The 11,868-nt window shown below is 47.8% G+C and overlaps 1 protein-coding gene across 1 annotated transcript; it reads left to right on the top strand.

Moving 5' to 3' along the window:
* The first annotated feature begins 1,484 nt into the window (after positions 1-1,484).
* OTOP3 (otopetrin 3) lies at positions 1,485-7,435 on the top strand. The gene is made up of 7 exons (XM_026090581.1): positions 1,485-1,875; positions 3,230-3,366; positions 4,096-4,154; positions 4,825-4,943; positions 5,573-6,210; positions 6,325-6,504; positions 7,265-7,435. Exons 1-7 carry the CDS (start codon positions 1,485-1,487, stop codon positions 7,433-7,435), a joined length of 1,695 nt encoding a protein of 564 aa, XP_025946366.1.
* The last annotated feature ends 4,433 nt before the right edge of the window (positions 7,436-11,868 follow it).

Raw genomic sequence — 11,868 nt, 5'->3', positions numbered from 1 at the left:
AGCTCCTGACTCCGGGGTCGAGGGGTTGGGTCCAACACGGCTGGCTGCCGCACACGACCTTGTCTGGGCATTTAGGGACCTCCTGTCGCAGCCCGGACATGTTTCCATCTGATCCTTCTGATTTCATGGTCTCTCCCTTCCCAAAGCAGGGTGGTTACAGCCCTAAGAGAGGGGTGGGCATTTGCTTCTGTACTGCCAGGACAGGAGAGTTTTGGAGCCAGAAGGGGAAGAGTTTAGGATCACCTCCACTGACAGAAGTGCAATTTGAATCCCCACAGATCAAAGGGAAGAGGGAAGCACTGAGATTCGTCCCCTCTCAGTCAACTTCTCCCCCAAAGCCTTAAGACAACTACATACCATTCCCCCTAGTGCATCTCTCCTGCAAAGGGGTCTGCTTTCACTCCAGCCGCCCCCCGCTGCAGCCAGGCTCACCTTGCTCCCTGGAGTGAAACAGCTTTTACCATATACTGAACCTGTAGCAAAGCCAGTCTTGCCTGATCGCTGTATGCRAGCAAGGAGATGTTCCTGTCCTGGGGAACACGGTCCTACTGCGATTTTTCAAAAAGTTGGAATAGAAAAGTTGCCAGGATCTGGATGTTTTATCTGGGCTGATCCCTCAAATTTCTGTGCCGGGACGCTCGCGGCTCTGTGCTTTTCCGAACACCACACTACAAGTACAAAAAGAAAGCAAGGCAGGTGTTAAGTCTGTCCCATTCTCAGCCCTCATGGGTGGGAGGCTGGGTCTTTTCCCAAAATCTTGGATCAATGTTTAGAGACCCTTTTTTTCCTCTCTCCAGCTCTGTCACAATTTGTGTGACCGTACCCAGGAGCATGGTGTAAATCACGCAGCCTAGAAACACAAGGAAGAAGTCAGACCCATCACCCAAAATCAAACAGCTCTGAATTTTAGAGCAGGTCTGAGCTTGTTCTGCCTTTCCAGCTAATCCTTACAGCAACAAAAGAAAAGGACAAAACCTGAATGCAGGGCTGTACGCAGAGGAGGCGTGGAAGGTCCGGATGGGAACAGTTCAGGCACCTCTGGTACCAACAGCTCTGAGTACAGGCGGGGCAAGGCAGAGATATCAAATATCCATTTTAATGCAGGTTTCTCGGGACAGATTTGGGCAGAAGGGCCTTTCCTCAGTGCCCTGCAGGGACCCTGTCCAGAAGGACATTTTTAATACCTAATCTGGGCTCAACACCAACCTCTTTTGCCCCTCATTCAGCTTCTGGAGAGGGAAGAAGCTGCAAAGCAGCCAAGAGAGGTCTCAAACAAGCAAGGTMTTGAAAGGACCATTTTTGCCTTGCGTGCAGGGCAAGTCCTGAAGAGGTCCAAAATGCAGGAGGCTGAGGCCTCCAAACTCGCCACACAAAAGTGGCTTTTATAACAGAGCACAAAACCTCTCAGCATGTCCCCCACCATCATTACACCTATTAACCCCCTCTTTGTTCAATGCAGCAGGTGACCCCCAGGCAGACGAGCCATGTTGGCCAACAGAGTTTCAAGGCAAAAGCCCTGCCATCACTGCAACCACAGGTCAGCTTCAGCTGCACCAGACACCTCCACAATCCACTATGAAAAGTCCTGGCTGTACCGTCACTGCTCTTCACTGGTGCAGGGGGACAGGCAGTCTCAGAAAGCCGGGCAGCTCTTCTCAGGGTTGCTGGCCATGAACGTGGTGTTTCTGGGCAGCGCCTTCCTCAGCAGCATGATTTTCAACCATGTGGCCATCACACTGGCAGATGTCTGGATCCTGCTCTCCATCCTCAAGGTCTTGTGTGTGTGCTGGATTTTCTACTACTTGCTGGGCACCAGCCGGCAACCACACGCAGTGCTGCACCGGGACTCCCACGCCGGGCCGATCTGGCTTAGGGGTAAGTCCTGCTTTTACATATCATTTCATGCCTTCTCCCTTTCTCCCAGCACTTGGAAGATGAGGAAATCCTTCCCCCCCTACTGAAAGAGCTAGTACCCACAGGAGATGTAATTAGGGCATTGGGAATCTCCCAGGGTCCCTGCAAGCTTGTGTTATGAGGCTGGGGGGAAGATAGAGACATAGCTAATGCCACAGAGAGGGATCAGAGCAGCCAGCAAGGCCTTGAGCTTGGCTTCCCTTCAGCCTCCAGGGCAAATCTTGCTCTGTGATCCCTCCCCAAAGCACAACAGAGGCATTTCTCACCCACAGCCCAGCAACTGAGCTTGACGGGAGAGACATAGGGAAGGTTTTATGAATGACCAACTCCACGCTCCACACCTTAATCAACCACTGGGAGAGTTGGGGTAGTACTAGGAGTGCTGTTTTGCTAAGGTTCCCTAATACTTAAACCTGCAGACAAAAAAAAGGAGAGAAACATAAGAGCCACAATGTGCTGATGAGAAACCCTGGACTCCTGCATTCTGCAAGAGCAGAGGGTGGGTTCAAGGCAGCCAGAGTGACCCCAAATCCCATGCTCAGCCCATCACTTTGCAAAGCAAGCAAAGAACCACCACATTTACCCTCCCATGATGTCAGCAGCCCCATGCTGTCCTCACCCTTGTTTAACATCACAGCAGTCCTGTTTCCAAGGGAAGATTCCTGTCCAGTGACTCAAGTTCCAGTGACAGCTGGGCTTTCCTTGGAGATCTTCCATCAGGTGTTCACCACAACTGCCCCACTTTGTGAAATGATGCTTCTCTAAACTGCCCTGCCTCTAGTCTATTAGGGAGTTTCTAATTAGCACACAGTCTTATTAATTAAGCATGGAGAACTAAGGGGAAGACAATTGCAAGAGACCTCAGTACCTAAAGCTGCAGAGAGGTGCCAAAACACAAACAGAGCAACATAAGAAGGGCCTCATCTTCTGCAGACTGGTGCCACTGAGACCTTCAGCCAGGCCTGCATTCATTTCTGATCTCTTCCAGCAAGGCAGAAACCACCACCTGCTGTTAGCTTTCCTCCATCACCCCAGATTGCACAGAAAAGGCTGAAAACCCTCTTCCTACACTGTATCTAAGCACAGGGAAGTGACTTACACCATCTCAACAACTTAAATCAGCCAAAGCACCAAACCAAGTTCAGGAATCAGGCTCTCCTTTCTCACCTTCTCTCAAAATCGTGAGACTTCCAAACTGGAAGGCCTCCAGCTCCTCCCAAATCCAAGAGACACAAAGTCTCCAAACCCAAGCTGGGATCAGATGCTCCACAGACATGTCTTTGCTTATTTACTGGTGCTTTTGTTGTTTGCCCAGGATCACTACTGCTCTTCGGTGCTTTCAGTGTCCTCCTGAACGTGTTTGAGATTGGCTACAGTGTGGTTCACATCCAGTGCAAATCCCACGTGCAGCTTGTGTTCCCCTGCATCGAAATCCTTTTTGTTAGCACCCAGGTACTGCACGTTACCCTTCTGGGAGTCTGCTTGTTCTTTCTGTCCTATCACCAGGAGCCCACAGGGTGGGAGCAAGTGTGGAAGTGGGTGCATGGGAGGCTYTCTCACAAGCAAAGACATAAGTACCATTTCAAATATCAAAGAAATAAGATTTTGAAATAAATATCTCTAGCAATACCTGATGTACTGTTGGATCTAGGGGAGTTCCACAACATTAAAGTAGGGAGAGATGAGAGGAAATTCATAGATTAGGCCAAAGAGATATCTTTGCACCAGTCTCCCTACATAGATTCAGCCTTTCTCTATTTGTAATTACACCCCCACACAAAACCATGTGCTCACAGAAATATCTCACACTCTTTGCAACTTGTTACTCTCTGACAATAACGCTCTTTCCCCCTTCCTGCCCAGGCCCAAAGCCATATTTGAAAAGTAACCTGGTTCCCTCTCAGCAGCAAACACTCATGCATAACAAGACAGAGAAAAGCAGATCCCCTAGACTTCCTCTGGCATCAGGTACAGGCATACACATGCTAGAGTCGCCTAGGGATACCAACACCTGTGCCAACACTGAAATGCAGGTGCACACATGTCTCTGCACAGTTCACACAGAGGCAGGTTTGCTCCCACTCAGACACGTGCCTTCTTGCCTTCCCGTCTCTCTCCACCACAAGTGCAGCAGGCTACCAGCTTCACCCTGCTCATGTCTTTATTGCTATTGATTTACAGGCTCTTTTCCTGTGGCATCGCTCTAAGGACTGCATTCAAGTCCAGCACAACCTCACCAGGTATGAGGAGCAAAGAAAAAACTTTCTACTCTTCTCTAAAGAGAAACTTTTCCTTTCTGTCTATTCATGAACCCTCTTGCTAGACCTGTCTTCACCTGATCTTACACAACCTCTTTATATTCTGCATCACACAAAAACTAGGCTATGACTTGACCAGACCCATCCTCCTTCCATCTACCTGGGCTCACCAGCTCCCCCTGGTCTTCACTTGCACCTTGAACAGCTAAAGCCTATTACTTCCTCCCAACCCCAAACGCCTTCACATTGCATGGTTCAAGGGCTGATTCACTGACTGAGGAATGGGGGCGGGGGGGAGGCCTCCCCATTCCTATTGCTGGGTCCCACATCAGGCGCTGGAAGATGTCTCAGTCTTCCCTCCAGCAACTGCACCCAGGCCTAGRCCAGTTTTGCAATTGCTAGCAAGCCTGGTGTTGCCTGCCCTGCTCCTTTGCAAATGGCCAAATAGGAACATGCACAGTGGGATTTGCATGTGCAAAGTTGTGTGCCAATGGCCATATGCCAAATGGGCACAAAGCACTATGCTTGCATGCATCTGTGCACATATAAGCAAGAAACAGAGGGCAGCACTGCATAGCAGGTGAACACATGATCAGGTTGTAAGCAATCTCCATAGGTAACATATGGTGAAAGAGCCTTTCCCTCCTCCCAGATGCGGGCTGATGCTGACCATAGCCACTAACCTCCTYCTCTGGCTCTTGGCGGTGACCAACGACTCCATTCACAAGGAGATTGAGTCTCAGCTACGTGACGTGGAGCAGCGACTTGCAGGCAAGACTCCTTTTTCACACATCCCTATTTGTGCTAGGCTGACACAGTTGACCTCTGGGGAGACAACAGTTTTTGGTCTCAGTGATTCAGATATCTCAACCAGTTCCCCCAAATGTTGCAACTTCCCTATTGATGGAGGTTGTCTTCAGCAGATGTGCTGCAGGGGAAAGACTTGCTACATAGAACCACAGAACTAGGGGCTAGGAAAGGAAAAGCCTTTTTTGCTCACATAATGACAATTATATTCACCTATCAACTGCAAGCAAAAGATTGTCAGATTAGGAGAAACTCACATAGCTGCTGTGCTCTACTTTTAAGAGTAAGGAAAAAGATAAAGGGAAATTAATATTCCAAGGGTAGAGGAGGCTCTGCTGTGAAAGAAGGGTTGTATGTATGGTGTTGACCAGAAGGAATACTTAGCATTTTGGGCAAGCCATGTGCTAAATCCTGTTATTTTGAATCCTTACAGCCTTGAAAACTGAGGACTGATCACTTAACTTCCTACCAATCACCATTTCTGAGATACATAAAGGCAGATGCTATTCCTGCACACACAGAGCTCCTGAAGATGGCCATGAAATTCAGACCATCTCCCTTTTAACTGTTGCCTTCCTCTTYTCTCACTCCAGGTAACGAGACCATCTTGTGCACGTGCCCAAACACAACTGCCTGCGAGGTCTTCCAGAAGGGCTACATCCTGCTCTACCCTTTCAACACTGAGTACTGCCTTGTCTGCTGCTCCATGCTGTATGTCATGTGGAAGAACGTGGGGAGACGCATCAGCCACCACCATGCCTCTCACATTAAACCCAAATTCAAGCTCCAGGGTGTGGTCTTTGGACCACTGCTGGGTGCTGCTGCTGTGATCATCGGGATCTGCGTCTTCATGATGTACCAGATTCAGGCCACTGGCTCAGCACCCAGCCGCCAGATCTTTGTGATGTATTACTCCTACTACATTGTGCTCCTGCCGCTGATGAGTGTTGCTGCAGTGATTGGGACAATCATCCATGCCTTAGAAAAAAGAGACCTGGACACACTGAAGAACCCAACCCGTAGCCTGGACGTGATCCTGCTAATGGGGGCAGCCCTTGGCCAAATCGGCATGTCCTACTTCTCCATTGTCGCGATTGTGGCCACCGACCCCAGGGACCTGTTGAACAGCCTCATCCTATCCTATTCAGTCCTCCTCATCTTTCAGCACATCACCCAAAACGTCTTCATTATTGACGGGCTCCACAGGCAGCCATTTGCAGAAGCAATTGAGGCCAGACACACTGGACATGCTGGGCAGCATGCAGTGGGTTCAGAGCCCTCCCATGAAGAGACAGCCACATCAAAGAGCAAACAGGAGCACACACAGCCACCTCTCAGAAAAGAGGAAGAGTTGAAAGAAGAATGGGATCATGAAGCCCACAACCAGAGACGAGTGAGCGTGCTGGAGCTGGGACAGGAGATCCGGAGAGTTTCTCTGTCATACATCCATACCTACTCTCACCTGAGCTGGAAGAGGAAAGCATTAAGGGAGATCTCGTTCTTCTTGGTTTTGTGTAACATCATAGTAAGTATTGTTCTCTCTGCCATATCAAAACTTGGCTGAGCTCTATACAGACCCGTTCTCCTCTTTCCTTTGGGCCATCATTCCAGAGAAGCAACCTTTGCCCACCAAGTTTCAACCTCCTGGTAAGACCATCATTACAAGTCAAGACCAGTTTTTCTGTTAACGCCCTACTCCCATGATTCTAAATGCTCTCTTTTAAGCTGAGTCAAACGTGGCTAGGTTTTCTGGGTGCAGGGAAGGAGACAGCTCAAATTCTTGTGCTGTGATTTTAACCTCTGAGGAAATTATCAAACTCATTAAGGGTTTCATTAAAAATGTTTCATGAGATAACTGGAGAAACATGGGAAACTAGTAGTGAGTCTTTGTAATCAGTAGTCTCCAGGACTGAAACTCACCCATAAGCACACTGGGCTCTGGGATCTTACAGCTACATGGATCTTCATCATGGCCTTAAACCAGTGAAAGCAAATTGGCCAAGGCAGCAGTGAAAATCTGGACAACTCCAGTCCGCAATAGAAAAATGAAGCTGGCTGGGGCAGAATGATGCTGTCATGAAGTTTCCAGGAGTACGACAGGATTTGACTTAGCAAAGAGCAAGCAGTATAACTAGGGAACTTGCCTTCTCTCCTCTAGCAGGGAGGCCCCCTTGATACTCTTGAGATATTCCTAGAACCACTTGAGCCCCCAATGAGATCAGAGTGCAGATAAGGGACAGTTTGCCATCCTCTGACTTCTGCTCTTTTTTCTTACACCTCTTTAGCTGTGGATCATGCCCACATTTGGGGCTCACCCTGTGTTCGAGAACGGACTGGAGAAGTTATTTTACGGCTATTCCACCTGGTTTGCCATTGTGAACTTCGGCCTCCCACTGGGTGTGTTCTACCGTATGCACTCTGTTGGGGGACTCCTGGAGGTCTACATCTCAGCCTGAACTAGGCTGACTGCTCACCTCAAACACTGGGGTAGAAGGATGAGGCTGAACAAAGATGTGGTAAGCAGCAGACACACACATAGAAGGTTTTCAGCTTTTTCCTTCCAGCTTCTGCTTTGACTTCTCCTTACACATCTCCATGAGTTTCAGAAGAAAAGGAGGATGTTTTATATTACCATTTTTCTCCATAAACAACAGAATCAACACCCACACACTGTTTTACTGAGCTAAGGAAGCACATTGGTACTCTGTGGTAGTCTGCCAGCGGACACTATGGTAGCAAGTGGGACTTTACCCGCTCCTATTGAAATCTTCCAGACAAAAGAATACAAGAGCAACCTTCAACAAGAGCAGCAGAGACTGACCTACACTCCACTGAACCTCCAGATCTACAGTCACAGACACCAGCCCCTCCACTGCTCACCAATCTGCCATCCTGCAGCACAGAAAAGACTTATCAGTACTAGGCACACTAGAAGGACACACATCCACGATCATTCAAAAATGAACCAAACATACACTTTTTTACATTTAATTTCCCAAAAGATCAGTATATTGGGTAGCATGCTGTAATGGTCAGAACAAGGTTTATTTCTGCTTGTTCCTGGTGCTAACACTTGGGGAACCAGCTTGGATGAGTTCCATAGGGACCAAGACACCACTGAAGAGCCAAAAACTTGCAGCTCTCAACGACAAAGAGCAGGACAGGCCTTCAGACCTTCACCAGTTCAGTGTATCTTTTCCTGTTCTCTATAATGGAAGCAATACCATTACCTCACCTTAAGGAGAGTAAACAGATTTCTCCTTACAAGCACTCAGAGAGCCTTGAGTGAGAAGCTCTAGAGAAGTACTGTGGCTGATCTTTACTTGATGCTACTTGTGCATGATGTTATCACCAGTGCGTACTAGCAAAGGTCCTACCATCGCACATAAGCTAGTTCAAGAAAGAGCTACTGCCAAATCTACTGTGAATCTCTCCCACACCAACACTTCTCCCCACTACTGGTTCGCACACAATGTAGTGCATCCACAAACATTTCCCAAGGCACACTGAGCATAAAGAAATAAAAATACACAGCGTGGTGCCTGATCAAAGACCCATTAGTACTTGTTCCATAGAAGATGCTTGCTTTGGAAGCACGTGGGAGAACATGGGGGCTTGTGACTATGGGTCTCAAACACAGAGCTTGATGAATGGAAATAAAGACAGATTGAATGCTCACATATATCTGGTGAAATCTCTGGGTCTGCTCTACACTCAAAGAGCAGACTCAATGTCAGCTGACTTTGACTTGCACCACTCTTGCGTTCAGAGGTTATATGAGATCTAAGGGCAGGCCTTGTTTTACAATCAATCCATTTTTTGCTATCAAAACACTTCATGACTCTTAACAAAATGCATCTATGTTACTGCTTCTGTTCCTCCATAAATCAATCCCAGGAGGAGTGTGGATCAGAGCCTAACAATGGCTTCTCCCCGCTCCAATCTCAGAGAAGCAAACTCCCCCAAGACAGGAACAGTAATGAAAGCTAGAAACTTCTGACCACACACATCCTAGCCTGAATGTTGAATCACAAGGACAGAGGGACACCTTCCTCTGAGGCTAAAAGCAAGAATGATAGCATGAGCATGAACTTTGCCCAATAAATGCTTTCACTTAGGCCTGTGTCAACAGACATATATCATGAGAAGTAACAGCTGGATAAATTAGGCTCCAATAAAGTTAATTATTATTCTCATTTCACAGTTTGTACCAAGGGATCCAAAGCAGATACATGCCAAGGTCTGGCCCTTTCAAATGATAAACAGGAACTCAAACCTTCTCCCTAGTTTTTGACAGCTTGGGGACAAGGAATGATGTACTTCATGGGCTAACCAATGACCTGGGTTTTATCTGTGGTATAAACCTGCTTAAAGCTAGTGAGCCTCCACTGAACAGATGATTGTGGAGGTCTCCCATTGAGGTATAAATATGAAGTCCCATAAGTACTACAGACAAGTATGTACCGAGAGAGAAGTTTGCTTGTGATCTTTGTAGGAACAGGATGAACTACCCAAGTATCTGACTAACATGAACAGGAGGGAAGCCCACCAGCTCCAACTCTTGCAAACAGCCACTGTAAATCAAGTAAGTGGTCACAACCCTCTATGTCCTTTCCCAACAATGCCTAGTTCTAAAACAGCAGATGAAGGTAAGAAATACCACAATGCACAACAAAGGAAGCAGTCCTCCAGCCCAAAGAGGAGCATGGGGTCCTGATGCACCAGGGAGGGTTCCAGTTCTACACGACTCAAGCTTTGGGCTGGGTCTACTTTCTGTGAACATCCAGGAGGGGTAAAACCATCACCACACAGTTTGCATGCAATTAAAATTGCCCTGCCACAGCTACTCCACATGATCAACAGCAGGGTTGAGCACAGTAATCTGAATGCTCAGTGAGAAGTGAGCTAGCTGCGACTACTGAAGCCAACATAGCCATGTCACCCCAGGGGCCCACTTGCTCTCACCATCCTTTGTCATCTACCATCCATGAACCACTCTCAGAGCTCACCTAGGGCCAGGGTGCCTGTTTTATGGGTCTCAGCTGCACAAAGGTTTTAGCACACAGCTCACAAGGTCAGGAGACTTGGTCCTGTTTCATCTAGTTTATTTTCTCTTTCCTTTGAGGAAGGTGGCTTTGATGATGTCTCCTATCCATAGCACAGAAAGAGCCAAAAACACAGTTCACACATTTTCCAGAGTTCAATGTTCATTTTTGATTAAAGAAAATAAAACCTCACACATTGCAAAGGAAGTCTGCACATGTTCCCCTAGTAGCACAAATCACCCAGGCACAAGCCATCAAGATTATAAACCTTTCTGGGAAAAAAATAAGCAGCCAACTGCATGTTTCAGATAATCTTTATCTTTCTCTCTGTAAATAAGCAAATAGTTTACAGTGCAAGTTGATTTCCACAGAACAAAGATCAGACGCCAAACACCAAGAAACAAAAAGAAAATTCCAGAGGAACTCACAAAGAAACAGAGCAGAAAAGAGGACGGAAGAGATCGTGAGAACCAGCAGATCCATGGGAGGGAAGAGGCAAGCGCATGGGACACAGCATGCCCCGTTCCAGCTGCAAGGCATGAGTGTCGTACAATCAGAGGCTGGCCCCACCAAATCACATTCTTAAATATGAGAGAGATTCCAAGCAAACAGAGACCTCACCCTGTCCACCTCTGAACAGAGATGGAGTCAGGGTGCAAGTAGTGGTAGATGGCAGAGTGGATTGGAGATTGGGGAGGGGGGGACGGGAAAATAACCTCTCTCTACTTCACATATTTCATGTCCTTCAGAAAAACAATTCAGGCTGTATTTCAGCTGTCAACTGGCTTGGGGACTCCAGCCCACTCTCAGCACCAAAAGGAGGAAGTCACTTTACCATCAGGAGCCACCAGTACACTTAAGCAGCACACTCTCTAGGAGAGGAAAGGCAGCTGTGTTGCTATAGCTCTAGCTTCAAAACTTAGGCAAGGGTCAGAAGACACAAAAGGGTGCGCCATATCTGTCCCCTTCCTTAAGGGCGTGAGAACAGTTCCCATGGAGTGACCTCGCTGGCTCTAAGCTATAGCAAACATCCCATAACCAGTGATCCTCCTGAGAGCCTGAAGCCCAGAGCACCAAGGACTAAGCTTTGGTGGAGAGAGAAAGGTCTCAGTTCATGGAAGGACCCCTCACATTTCACTGCCCAAAGACCACACAGGTCTAAGACAGTAGCCCTCCCAGGAGGGCATAAAGTTTGACTCAAACCCCAGGATGTCTCCACCTACCAATGTGCAATCCTGTGCTGCTGAACCAGGCCAGCAACAGCCAGTCTCCCGCTAATTCTCACTCTGGCTTCTCAGACTTTGCATGCTTGGGACCCAATACATTCAAGATCTGATAGCTTGGTCACTAGCAAAATGCCCTGAAGAATCCAATGTCGCCTCAGCAGTCTCCACTCCCTAGTGATATGGAGATGCTTTTCCTCCTGCAACTTCCAAATTCCTCCTACAGCTTCCCTGAGTGCCTCCCTCACTGCCCTAGACAGTAGCGTGCAAAAGGCCCTCCCACTCCCTACATTGCACCAACCTGCCAAGCAAAGATGGCAGATTATGGCTTCTTCCAAAGCCAAGTAACACTGTCCTTTCAGTGAACTGAACAACCTAATAGAGTTTAGCAGATCTATCCCTCCTTCTTGCTCCCACCAAACCAGCCCATTACTCCTGCATGCTCACATGGATCAAACAGTGCTTTCCTAAGTGACACACACTCTAGTGTGACAGCCCACCATGAAGGACAGGCTGGTGGGCCTGGAAGCCAAGGAAGAGCTTCTCATACCACACTGAAGCACTGGTTACTGCAAAAGCCCTTAAGCAGCTTTCCAAGAAAGGAGAAGAGGGATTCAGAAC

The sequence above is a fragment of the Apteryx rowi genome, unplaced genomic scaffold (assembly GCF_003343035.1).
Source record: "Apteryx rowi isolate R43461 unplaced genomic scaffold, aptRow1 scaffold_86, whole genome shotgun sequence".
NCBI classification, from domain to species: Eukaryota; Metazoa; Chordata; class Aves; order Apterygiformes; family Apterygidae; genus Apteryx; species Apteryx rowi.
Note: the sequence above shows the minus strand (reverse complement) of the source record. Positions and strands in the feature narration are given on the sequence as shown.